Source organism: Condylostylus longicornis, unplaced genomic scaffold, assembly GCF_029603195.1.
Source record: "Condylostylus longicornis isolate FDR11 unplaced genomic scaffold, ASM2960319v2 ptg000096l, whole genome shotgun sequence".
NCBI classification, from domain to species: Eukaryota; Metazoa; Arthropoda; class Insecta; order Diptera; family Dolichopodidae; genus Condylostylus; species Condylostylus longicornis.
The window spans coordinates 542,442-555,851 of record NW_026578064.1 but is presented as its reverse complement, the minus strand read 5'-3'; the positions used below and the strand labels follow the sequence as shown (position 1 = coordinate 555,851).

Sequence of the window (13,410 nt, the reverse complement as noted above, 5' to 3'; positions counted from 1 at the left end):
TACAGCTTTCCGATCCATGGTCAGGAGCATCTTCACCGCAAGCCGAACCTTGGCCCTCTAATTCACTAAACGCAAGTAAACCTACGAATAGTTCAAACTTAGACAATTGGCTAACGTCTAATCCAACACAACGTACTCAATCCCCTTCGGTTACATCCAACTCATCTACTGAAGGATGGTTGCAAAGTAATGTAGTGTCTGGAAATGGAACTCTTAATGGTCATTCAAATTTAAACCCAGACCCATGGCTACACAAAACTTCTCCTAAAACTAATAATAAAACTATGCCTGATCCATGGCTTCTAAAAGCTAACTCAGTTGAAAAGCCTGAGGATCCTTGGCAACTTAAAATTGATCCATGGGCTCCACCAATAAGTGAGGTAAAACAAAATATAAATTTATGAAATGAAAGCTATGTGTTTATTGAAATTTTATTAATAGAAACGACATTCACCTCTTGGAGCAATGACTTCTCCAACATCAGATATGGATGATTTTGATGTGATATCCAATCGGAATAAGGCTGGACAGGAGAATAATTTTAACAGCGGCAACAATAATAATAGTATTTTTAAAAGTAGAGATATAATATTTTATAAAATACTCATACGAATGTATTATCACTTTTAGTATTATCACTTTTGGATGAAATGGATCCTTTAACAGGAAAAAAAATTTTAAAAACACCTCAATCATTCTTAGGAGAGAATTCATCTCTAGTAAATTTGGATAATTTAATAAAACCAGTATCTTCTAATAGTGCTGGCATAGGACATGCTTATAATCCATTTAACGATTCTTCAACTTCAATTATTTCCCAGCAAGGAATAACGATTCCAGCGAAAAATAATTTGTTCCAACAACAAATGCCTTCGGTAATTATGTATTAAATTCTAAATTTTCTTTGTTATTTTGTTAATCTTAAATATAAGATTATTATATTTAAACTTAATAATATAATATATATATATTACATATGAACTACTTTACAAAGACGTCTGTCAGTCTGTATCTGCACTCCTACATCTCAAACCGAGGAATGCAGACCAGTTTTCATGAAAATTGATATCTGAGTTTATTTTGGATGGGAGAGGGGAATCCACAAAAACGTTTTGAATGAATCTTAGTTATAAACGAATTAAATATCTAATATTTGTATTCACCTAAGGTGTCTTTTTCGTAGGAAAAAGTACCGCTGTATTATTAAGGACGATGCTAAAAAATAAACGCTTTTTTAAAAATACATATTCTTGCTTAGAATCAAGTTTTATGTCAATGTAGCCATATCCATACTAAGTTAACCGAAGGTTATTCTGCATATCGCTCAAACATCTACGTGTACCTTTTTAACATTATTATTAAAACGTTAATTTGAGAACGCAAACAAGTTGAGCCTTGAAATTCGACAAAGATGAATTTGTTATTGCACAAAATTAGTAACGATTGGTTGCTTTAACCAGGATTAAAAAGGTACATTTTTCTCCAATGTCTCTGAAGTTCCGAGAAAGGTCTTTTGAAAAATTGGGCTAATATGGTCATGACATTTGCAAGATAAAAATATAATATAGTTTTGCTTCCAAACTTCATAATATTTTTTAAATTGAGCTATTAAATATAACTTATCAAGATAGCTTAAAATGGGCGGGAATTTAATTTTAGCAAAGACCAAAATTAATTTTTTTACTTGTTTCCCTGTATCTCTTAAATAATCTGCTTGAGTTCTGATCGAGAACAGCTGGTTCCAGTCCAAAAACAAGACGATATAACACTAATTTTTTTTTTTTATTGGTGTGAAAAGAAAACTTCCTTTTATTCGGAATAAAATACTTTTATTTTTCGCTAATATATTTCGTGCGCTACATACGCACTTTATCACAGCTGATTTTCTTCTTGAAGAATGATTCTTCTTGAAAAATATTAGCGAAAAATAAAAGTATTTTATTCCGAATAAAAGGAAGTTTTCTTTTCACACCAATAAAAAAAAAAAAATATATTTCGGAAAAATTATCGGAAAAAAAATATATTTCGGAAAAATATATATTAAAAATATATTCGGAAATTATATATTTCGGATAATATGTATATATCTTTTATGTCGGACAATTTCTATGAAATACGCTACCAGTTTTAGTATGTCGCTTTATTGCATGATGGACGCAAGTTTTGCTTATGCCCAATTTATTAACAATAACTCATGTTAGGTTTATGAAGACCAATCACCTGAAATAATTTAAAATTAAATTGTTAATTTAAAATTAATAGATATACATATTAGTCACACAAAGCTGAAGAAAACCGTTACCTGCCAAATGATCTGAATTTTGCATGATCGACGGCTTTTTCCCCAAAATTAATACTTTCCCGATGAATGCTTGATTTAGAATGCAGGAGTAACAGTTTTAATAACTATGGCCTAATAAATTTTTGTTTTCCACAAAATGCATTTTGCAAGCAACGAACCACACAATAAAAGCGACACAATAAATTCTTTACCTGGTATATCAAAATAATGTTTTGCAAGTATTAAATCTTTAATGGCAATTGGACTTAATCTATTCCGATCATTAGATTATTTTTATTAATAAAATTAAATGTTTTCAACTTTTTTCAAGAAGCATCTGCATTTTTCAAGCATGTCCTGAGAGTAATAAATCGCGTGAAACAATTCTTTTTATTTTCTAAGACTAATTCTTAATCAGAAATTTGTTACCATGTTGTTTTTTTGGATTAGAGTAATCCAATTAAAAATTGTGCCGAACACAAGATAGAACAGAATACTGAAATAAACTAAGTTGGTTGTTATGTCTACGTGGTCTGTCGCAACCGCAAGTATATCATATCACAACCACCGGGTTATCATCGAACTTATTTCTTCAAGTGGCCACTCTGGCCTTTTAAGGAATCCATCTAAATTCCCAACATAAGTCTTTGATGTGGGTCTGCCTCCGTCCAGGATCGAACACTCCTAGAGATAGTGAAAATGGATCTCCTCCTTGCCCATCTCCTGGCAGCATTAAAGAGCAATCCTACCCCACATGCTCCTTCAGATATTTTCATAATTTTATGAAACATATGTGATCAGTGAACTGTTCAGAGCAAATTTTTAAAGAAATTAATTATAATATTTACATAATAAATACATAGTGTGTATTTCTGTTTTTAGTTATCAAATGGTTTTAAAATATTTTCCCTTGAGAATTTTAAAATATTTTAAAATAATTTACTAACAGGTATATTGCTACTATTACATAATTGAATTCATTTGATATATTTATATATATATTCATTTAATATATGTTGCTTTAATTAACTTATATTTAATATATGTTGCTGTAATTAACTATTCTGATTCTTTAACGTTTCGTTGTATATCCGATGGGTGAATTTTTTTACTTTCTCTAAGAGAAAATGAAGTTGAATATAACGAAAACATGTAGTTTTATATTGAACTGAATATTTTAAAATATAAAAGGAAACGTAACAAATAAAATGTAAATTGAAGGCAAATAAGGTTTACAACTCCTTATAAAAGTTTCTTTATTGTTTTTAATTACCTATTACGTAAATAAGGAAACATCAATATTGTAGATAATATTATTGTGTATTTTAATAAAACGAGCTTAAAACATTTTAAAAATTAAATTTTCTAGGTTCCGTCCATTAACCAGCTTAAACAGCAACAATCGTTTCCAGTATCTCTGAATCAAGATCCATGGACTCCTAATAACAGTTCCAGTTCTACTGCGCAGGTATATATTTGCTTGAAATTTTGAATTAAAGATTGTAGTTGTATAATTTTAAAGTTCTTTATTCTAAAAAAAAAGAGCATGAGAATTTTAAACGAAATAACAAAAAACAAGTAAAAACGTTTCAGTCGGTATAAACCGATTGAATTATACCCTGCACCTTTCGTTATTATTTAGCAATTACGCGAACCTGTGAAATCATTCTATAGAAACTTCACGGACATCTTATTATCTTGTCCAATTATAGGACATGTCTGACCTATAATTGGACATTTGACTGCCAAGTTTCATGAATCTGACTTTATAATTTTTCCAAATATTTAAAATTAGCTTTTGGAGGTGTATGGAAAGTACCCGAACCTGTCAAGCAATTGCACTCAAACTTCACAAATATATCTGATCTATAATCGGACACACAACTGCCAAGTTTAATGAAACTGACTTTATTATTTTTCCAAATATTAAGAATAAGCTTTTAAACTTGTATGGGAGCTACTCGAACCTGTTAAGCAATCCCACCAAAACTTTAGAAATATGTCTGGCCTATAATTGGACACACGACTGCCAAGTCTCATGAATGTGACTTTACTATTTTTCCAAATATTTAAAATAAGCTTTTAGACTTGTATGGGAGCTACTCGAACCTATCAAGCAATTCCACCAAAACTTCAGAAATATATCTGACCTATAACTCGACACACAACTGCCAAGTTTTATGAATCTGACTTTATTATTTTTTCAAATATTTAAAATCAGCTTCTGGAGTTGTATGGCAGGTACCCGAACCTGTCAAGCAATTCCTCCAAAATTTCAGAAATATATTTGACCTATAATTTGACACATGACTGCCAAGTTTCATGAATCTGACTTTATTATTTTGTTGAATATAAAAAATTTGCTTTTGGAGTTGTATGGCAGCCTCCCGAACCGGTGCAGCTATCCCATTATAGTTTTCAGAGCATGTGTAGAATATAATTGGACACATGTATACAAAATTTTATATTTATAGCTTTATTAATTTTTGAAATATTTAAAATAAACTCTTTAAGTTGTATGGCAGATCCCCGAACCGGTTGTCCGAATTAGTCCAATAACAATAGGGTTCGTCCTTGGCACAAAAGAAAAAACTTGGGAAAGTTTGGTGTCGATTGCATTATTCGTTTTTGAGTTATCGTGCGATCGGACGGACGGACGGACGGACATGTCTAAATCGACTCAGAATTTCCATACCAAAGTTAATATACCCTTCACGAAGTGCAGGGTATAAAAAAGGTTCTCTGAAAATTTATGGTATTGTGACAGATTATAAACCTTCTAACAAGTTATTTATTAGGGAAGCTTACTATAAATCGTTTAAATATTATAAAAATTATTTGTTATCAGTTATCACCATAAATTTTGCATAATGGGTAAAAATATTTTTCACAAGATATAGAGTACGAACTTTGAAAATTGAAAGAATTATATATAGGGTGAGTCAGAAAGGTATACAACAACATATATCATTGGTTAGAGGGTAAAACTTTTGTTCCGGAGTAGGTGCGAAATCTCAAGGTTTTCCAAGTTGAAGGGATTTTAACTTCCGTTCCGAAAAAGATAAGGGCTTCAAACAAACGGTTTCTGAAAGGTCTAGTAAAGGACTTAAAATAAGCATCTTACTTGATTATGTATTACGAACCTTTGGAAAAATAAAATTTTTCCCACTTTTAATTTTTCAATTTTTTCTAACCAGGTAATTTCGTTCGAAATTTTTTGAAGCTTTGAATTTTTTTTTTTACAGGATTTTGGCCATTTTCTCAAACCTTAATTTTAGTCACTAAGTATTGAAAAATATTTTATGGTACAGAAGATATAGTACGAAAACCATTTCTTAGTTAAGATTTTAATGCTTATTTGAGACCTTTACTAGACCTTTCAGAAATTGTTTGCTTGAAGCCCCTATCTTTTTCGGAACGGAAGTTATAATCAAAAAAGCTTAGATAACTACAAATTTCGTGAAAATTCTTTAAAATCCCTGGAACTTGGAAACCCTTGAGATTTCGCACCTACTCCGGAACAAAAGTTTTACCCATTTTCGACCCTCTAACCAATGATATATATTGTTGTATACCTTTCTTAATCACCCTGTATATATAAGGAAAGAAATAATGAGCTAACATGAGTTAATGCACAGTAGTAAAATAAAAATAAAATTAAAATTACAAGATCAATTTTTTTAAATATGAGTGCTATCTCCAACCACAAGCTTAAGATTACACAATTAAATGACATATTAAGTTTTTACAAAAAAACTTTATTTTCACAGGATGTCATCTCTTAATGAAATCTTTTATTGTTTGCTGGCCAGTGCGCCACAAAATCAGGGATTTGCTCAAACATCTCATATTTACTCTGAATTTCAAAATAGATCAAAAACACCTATATGACTGTTTCTTGATATGCGTTATCTAAAGATCATACACCGTATACCCATTATAACGTTGCCACTTTTCAGACTATCTCTCCTAAATCTGATAGATTATCTCTCCACCCTGAGACTTTTAGTTCTGAGAGAATAACTACTAAATGGAGTCCACTATCGTTTAACGCGGCTGCTATGCAATAAGTTTTAGCGGGCTATAACTTCTAATCAAACTTATTTTATTTATAAATGGGGGCTATTTCTTATGTTAGAAACACAGGAATGGAAATTAAACAACGGATGGCTTCTGCGCTTCTGCGATTACCGCTCTTAATCCCCTCTACAAAATGAAAATTCACCTTCTTTTCTTTCCTTGTTTATGGAGTCGAAACCTTCAAATCGTCACCTTATATTGCATCGTTTGTGCTATCAAATTGGGTGACTAGGTTCCTGATTGTCCTCAATTTTTCTTCACCCCGAATGGGGTTCGACTTCTAGAAAATTTTCCAGACAGCTTCGTCGGCGGCGTTGAACTACCGAATTGCATCAGACCGATGTCGACTTATTGAATTTCTTTCGTCAAAACGAGCTAAGTCGAATTCTGACTTGAAATTGACGCAGTTGATCAGAGATTGATCCAAAAGTATTTTCATGCCTTATATCCCTGTATTCCAGCACCTAATTTTCCTCAGACTTCGTTACAGCTCGGTTATCAATATGTTGTTTCAACGAAAGCAAATACGTCTAGATGCCAAGTAAGCGTACTCGTATTATGCCTGTATGTATAAATTGCCTGTATTCTGTATAAATATATACATATATGAAAAGAATACGGGTATAATCGGAAAGTAATCGATGCAGCATCGATGCGTAATCATTCAAAAATCATGTGCGAAAATGCATCAATACGGTAACACTTTCAAAGTTTAGCGTCCAAAAATGTCAAAAATAGGCATCGTATGCGTCATTTATTAAATCAGTTGTGCATCAATTTTTTTTGTGATTTTGTGTTGATGCAGAGTTTTAAAAATGGATGCTGAGAAGTAATTAATTTACTATTATAAATTAATAACTAACAAAGTTAATTTTTTTTTGATAATATTAACTTTTAGTAATGAATTAACAAAAAAAAAACGAAAATTGGACGGAAGCCCAAACAAAATTATTATTAACAACGCGATTAAAATATGAAACAGATTTCGTAGCTGGCAAAAAGAAAAAAGGAATTTAATGGAGAAGAATTTTCAAAGAAATTAAAAAGAATGACCCAGATTTTCCTTTCAACGTGTAAGCGTTACATAGAAAATTTATATTAATGTTTTCAGATGTCTCATATATTAAAATTCCCAAAACTATCTTTAAAATTTTTTGTTTTAATTGATTTTCCATGGTTGATAATATTTTAGCACTTTTAAAGAAAATTTTTTCAAAATAAATGTCAAAACACATATGATTTAGAAAATGTCCAAAAATGTCAAAAAATTAGTGCATCAGTAAGGTAAACGCATCACATCAGTATAGTATCAGCAACTTTTTTTTGCATTGATGCTGTATCGATGCGCGTTTTTGATTACTTTCCGATTATACCCTACATATTAAAATTATTGTTTTCATCAAATAATTCGCTCATCTCAAACTTGCTTAGTTTTTATGTTGGACCCATGGTGGTATCCACGTTTCTACCTTCCAAGGCCCACACAATCGCCTCATTTGAAGTGTTGTCGAAAGCCCCCCCTGTTCTTCTACTGTCCTTTCCAGCGTGCTAGTAAGGCGGCTCAGCGGGTTCCTCACCAAAACCTCAGTCCGGACATAATTGTTTAAAGAATAAAATGCCGAAATCCCATTCATTCTCGGCGCCTTAAAGGGTTGGAAAGTACCATAAGCCAATCTTATCATTTCGTCTGTAAATATTCCCACGACACAAGCCCGCCGAAGTGGAGGGTATGGGATGCATTCCCATATTCCTTCTGTCAGCTGTATTACTTCTTTTGACTCATGTCTCTCAATAAGCTTCTCAATAAGCCCCTTCCTTTCTTTGGACAATTTCCTTGCCTCCTCAGGTGACTTTCTCTGCTCTAGGAAACACAGGTACCACCTGGCACCTGCCTCGCTGAGTCCTTGCCACATCCGATCATCTGGTATAACACCATTGGATTGGCGAGGTGGCTTATTAAATATAAGTTTACGCTGTTACTTCATTTCCAGGTGAATTTCTTAGTTTTCGGGTCTCACTTTTGACCTTGTCGGCATGGTTGTTCCTGCCAGGCTCCACGTGGATGTGGTATCCGCCGACATCGCTCTCAAATTTATTGACCCTACCTACAGTGCTGGAGGGACTTACACCTAAGTTGCGACGAAAAAACTGTCAATTGGAAAATTATAGTAACTGATCACTATGAATCTTTTAGAAATTGTTTAAATCTCATGATGACTTACCAAGATCTGGTGGGCAGAGAAAAAGATTTTATTGCCCTCGAGAAACTCGATAAAGTACTAGAAAGAATAAAAAAAAATCTGATGTGGTCAGCACATAACCGATCTCAATGTGTATTGTCTAGTTAAGTGAAAGTGTTACAGAATATTATAAAAATGCCTGTTAAATACTTCCTTCCAATTTTTGGAGCATTATTAAGCTTATAGTTAACATACCTAGAAAAATGTAAATTTGGCTCTTAGTAGAGTTTCGCTTTGTGCTACCCGAATTCCCTGAAATGCTCGCCAGTTAGTTTCGGTAACAACCAGAACTCAAATTTCAAATCAAATTTCAAATAATTCCATCAATTCGTTCCGTAGAGATGGTGAAAAATGTAAAATCGGCCTGAAGATCAGTTTTCAAGCCCTGATCTTTCCAAAAATGTTCATTGTTTTAATACGAAGAATTTAAATATTAAATTTCAATGAAATTGGTTGATTATTTCTCTTTATATACGCAAAAATGTATATTTGGCCCGTAGTAAAAGTCCGTTTGCTGACGCTTGATTTCTTCCAAAAGTTAGAAGGTTTCGCGGACGGACGAACGAAGTTTATATATGAAATTTTAGGAAAATCTGCTGAATATTTTCTTCATAATGATCAAAAATGTAAAACAGGCCGGTTAAAAAGTACAGTTCCCGAGGCCTGATATGTCCCAAAAGTATATAAGATCGTATTGTGTATAAAGTAGGTAGGTTATGCGATGGCAACAAATTTTGCATATTGAGTTTTCGGTGGAAATGCACTTTTCCATAGTAGGGAAGGGTAAATAAACTATTTTTAGCAATCTGTCGGTCTGTAGATATTTATGTTGCTTGTTACCGAAACTAATTGGCGAGCACTTCAGGGAATTCAGGTGGCACAAAACTAAACTCTACTAAGAGCCAAATTTACATTTTTCTAAAAATTGGAAAGAAGTATTTAAGTATTTTATAATATTCTGTAACACTTTCACTTAACTAGAATCAGATTTTTATTTTTTTCATCACAACACCAAACTAATAAAACCATTTTATAGTATTTGAGCGCCTATCATTACATCACGCCAACACATCCCTATTTCAGTAACTGCAATAGTAATTCGAATGTCATCAAGATACTTTAAATAAGTAAGAAATACTAGTAAAATTTTTAAAGATTTTTTATTTCAAATATATTGCTAGACTAAAAAGTTGCCATTTTTGATGGAAATCAATGGCCAGAAATTTTAAATGAAATATTGTTCTGTATTCCATTTTCCAATACAAAAAAAAAAGAAAAACTTTGTTAATTTTACTGTTTTTACTATTGACCTAACATATATCTCACAAATTGATTAAGGTATTTTGATATTACTTGCATTTGATTGTTTCTTTATGACGTTTATCATGTTATTTCTTAATCAAGTAAGTTAAGAAAGTTTTATATTTCTTTGAAGAATGTCCTCTTAGATTTTGTAAAGTTAATTTATTTTTAAGTCATTAGAATATTACCTCATATTTTAAATAATATTATCAGTCATTCGTTCCTTTTCTTTTCTTATAATTTTTAGTACAGATAATTCTAAAACATCGTTTCATCACTTCCTATTACCAAAGAATCGTATAATTAAAAGACATCTAATCCAGTGTAAAATTTTTCACCAGAAAAGAAACAGTATATGTGTTTCACCTTTACTTTAGCGATATCTACTGAACTTAAATAAAACAAGTATAAAAATTAACCAATTGCTGTTATACTATTAATTCTTTAAGAAGGAATGGAAAGAAAGATGAAATAAAATATAAAAGAAAGAAATAAAAAAAAAAATAATGAAATTATCAAAAAAATTTTTTTCTTTCTAATAATCTGGTTTTTATATGACGCATTACCGACCGGATTGTGTATACAATAAGGTAGGTTATGTGATGGCACCAAATTTTGGATATCGAATTTTCGGTGAAAATGCACTTCTCCATGGTAGGAAAGTGTAAATTTTTAGTAACCTGCCAATCTGTCGGTCTGTGTGGTCAAGTTCAAGTTCGGCTGAGCCGGTTTTGATAAATTTTTATACGTAAGTTACCAGAAATTACTGACAAGCTTTTCGTACAATTTGGACGGCACAAAATAAACTCTACTAAGAGCCGAATTCACATTTTTCTAGGTATGTTAACTAAAAACTTATTAGTGTCCTTAAAATTGTAAAGAAGTGTTTAAAACGTAAACTGAAAAATTTGTTTTTTTGAAAACATGAAAAAATATGTTAATTCTTCAACCGCTTGGTTCATAATGTCATTTCAGTGCTATATAATGGTAATGCATATATAAAAGTAATTTTCCAAAGGACAATATTAGATTTCCCTATTTAAGTTTTTTTGAAGAATTTTAAGAAAACTTTGTTAAAGAATTTCAAGCTTTGATTTTTACACGAAAGATTAATTTAGAAAAATATAATAATATTCTTTTATAAAAATAAATAATTTAAAAAATTTAGTTAAAATATAGGCCATATTATAAAGTTTCGGTTTTGTTGTGAATTACTATGTATTCACAATAAAATTATGAAATAATAATTGTAAAAAAAAGTTTTTCGTTAATTAAAAATTTTTAATGTACAGCCTTAGTTATTAGCAGCCGTAAAAAGTATATGAAAAACTGAAAATACTATATTTTTATTTTTACAAATGTGATCCTATAGATGATGGAACAAAATTGTATGCACATATTCATCAAAGATCATAATTTTTAAGATTATTGTTTTATTGGTTATTTTCAAAGAAGAGTAGGAAAAAATAAACATATGTATATAGGTATATCATTTATATGTATACAATGGAGAAAAAATTGTTATAACGTTCGTGGAAGAAAAATGACAGTTAAAGTTAAATGATAACTTCCTAAAGTTAAAGCAAAAATGATAACTTCTTGACCAACTGCATAGGGTTGAACAATAAATCTATAAGATCATTATTTTTACCGATCGCATTGTGTATACAATAGGTAGGTCTTGGGATGGCAGCAACTTTTGCATATCAGTTTGTCGGTCCGTGTGTGAACGCATTTATCTAATGTTCGGCTGAACCGATTTTGATGAAATCTTATATGCAAGAGTTCTGGTTGCTCTTAAAAATAATTCCGTAAAAGTAGATAATTAAACAAATAAATAGTTCCTCTGAGATATAATATCTTTTCTGTATTTTATTTTAGAACCTCGCTTTGAGTTATATCGTATAAAATCGTAAATTAAATAATAACATTTGACAATAAGCACTTTAAGCGATCAATTACTGTTTACGCAAAAAATGATTCACTACTAAAATCCATGCACGTATGCATTTGGATTTTATTATACATGCGAATAAAATGCGTGAATGTATAATTAGTTAATACGAATGCTATGGCGTATACTATACTATATTAGTTAATACGAATACTAGGGTAATGCGCATAGCATAAGATTTCTATGCAAAGAGTCCCAGGTTCGGAACCTCAAAAATGCGATTTGCCAGATGAACTTTTATTTTATTGACAATTTTATTTTTTTAAAATTAAATTAAAAAAGCTTTACCCTTAAAAATCAATATCAGCGAGTTTACGTTCTAAAAATTTTTTTGAAAATACCCTATTTGTAAAAAGCTTAATAACATCTTCTTATAAAATTTTGTCCATATAATATATTGTCAAGAAACTTAACGTACACTTTTGTTTTGCTTACTAATACATTTTGCAGCAGATCGCGAAAAGAATACATAGCTAAATGCATACGTGCATACTTATTATAAAACATTTTATTAAATCTTTACAATTTTCTGAAGAAAGTGTTTACTTTTTGTTATAACTCCAAATATGAATTTACATACAATATTTATGCAAAAGTAAATTAAAATTACCCCTAGAGGGATGTAGTACCATTTTGTAAAAGCGGTCTCGAAGCATTTTGGGAGGCGGTGAAGGGGGAGGGTGGGTGGAATTTTCTATACTTTTTCTGGGACCCTAGATGCAAAATCCTATCTAATACCTTTTGTCCCATATCTCTAGCCATTCTAGAAGTACCCGTACTTTTTGGCACCTGAGAAGTAGCTATATGTAGAAGATAAGAAGTAGCTACATATGTAAAATAAGATGGTTTTTGAAGAGTTATACGAAATATGAATAAAATATAGAATTATAAAAGGAAATTCAAGGTTCTGCGTAGCCTGGTTGGTAGCGTGGTAGTCTCATAACCAGAGGTTATTGGTTTATCTTAAATTTCTTTTTTTACCGACCGTATGTGTAAACAATAGGTAGGTTATGTGATGGCAACAAATTTTGCATATCGAGTTTTCGGTGAACGTACTTCTCCATAGCAGGGAAGTGTAAATAAACTATTTTTAGCAACCTGTCGGTCTGTCGGTCTGTCCGTCTGTCGGTCTGTGTGTGCACGCGTGTATCTCAAGTTCGGCTGAACCGATTTTGATGAAATTTTATATGTAAGTTTGTTTCCACCATGGCACGGATCGATCAATTTTTGGTATATATCAGGCCTCGGGAACTGCATTTTGTAGCGGGCCTGCTTTACATTTTTGAACATTTTGAAGGAAATATTCAACCGATTTACTTGAAATTTTATATATAAGCTCAGCTCGACCGTCCGCAAAAATTCCTAACTTTTGGAAGAAATCAGGCATCAGCAACTGGGCGTTTACTACGGGCCAAATGTACATTTTTGTGTATATAAAGAGAAATAATCAACCGATTTCATTGAAATTTAATATATGAATTCCCCGTATTAAAACAATGAACATGTAAATTTTTTGGAAAGATCAGGCATCGGCAACTAGACGTTTACTACGG

The 13,410-nt window shown here is 31.4% G+C and overlaps 1 protein-coding gene across 14 annotated transcripts in view; it reads left to right on the top strand.

Annotated features, from left to right (window-relative positions):
• The window catches only part of LOC129613904 (epsin-2), a 163,115-nt gene that overhangs the window by 45,303 nt on the left and 104,402 nt on the right, over positions 1 to 13,410 (top strand). For 6 of the 14 annotated variants that reach the window (XM_055528232.1, XM_055528228.1, XM_055528231.1 and 3 more), the window contains 5 exons: positions 6 to 380; positions 442 to 577; positions 631 to 875; positions 3,651 to 3,749; positions 9,638 to 9,739. In XM_055528232.1, coding sequence (XP_055384207.1) covers positions 6 to 380; positions 442 to 577; positions 631 to 875; positions 3,651 to 3,749; positions 9,638 to 9,724 — 942 coding nt within the window. In that variant the 3' untranslated portion in view covers positions 9,725 to 9,739. Of the gene's footprint in view, positions 1 to 5; positions 381 to 441; positions 578 to 630; positions 876 to 3,650; positions 3,750 to 9,637; positions 9,740 to 10,150; positions 10,383 to 13,410 lie in introns of those variants that run through there. The other 8 variants (XR_008697348.1, XM_055528235.1, XM_055528233.1 and 5 more) reach the window with 6 other exon arrangements.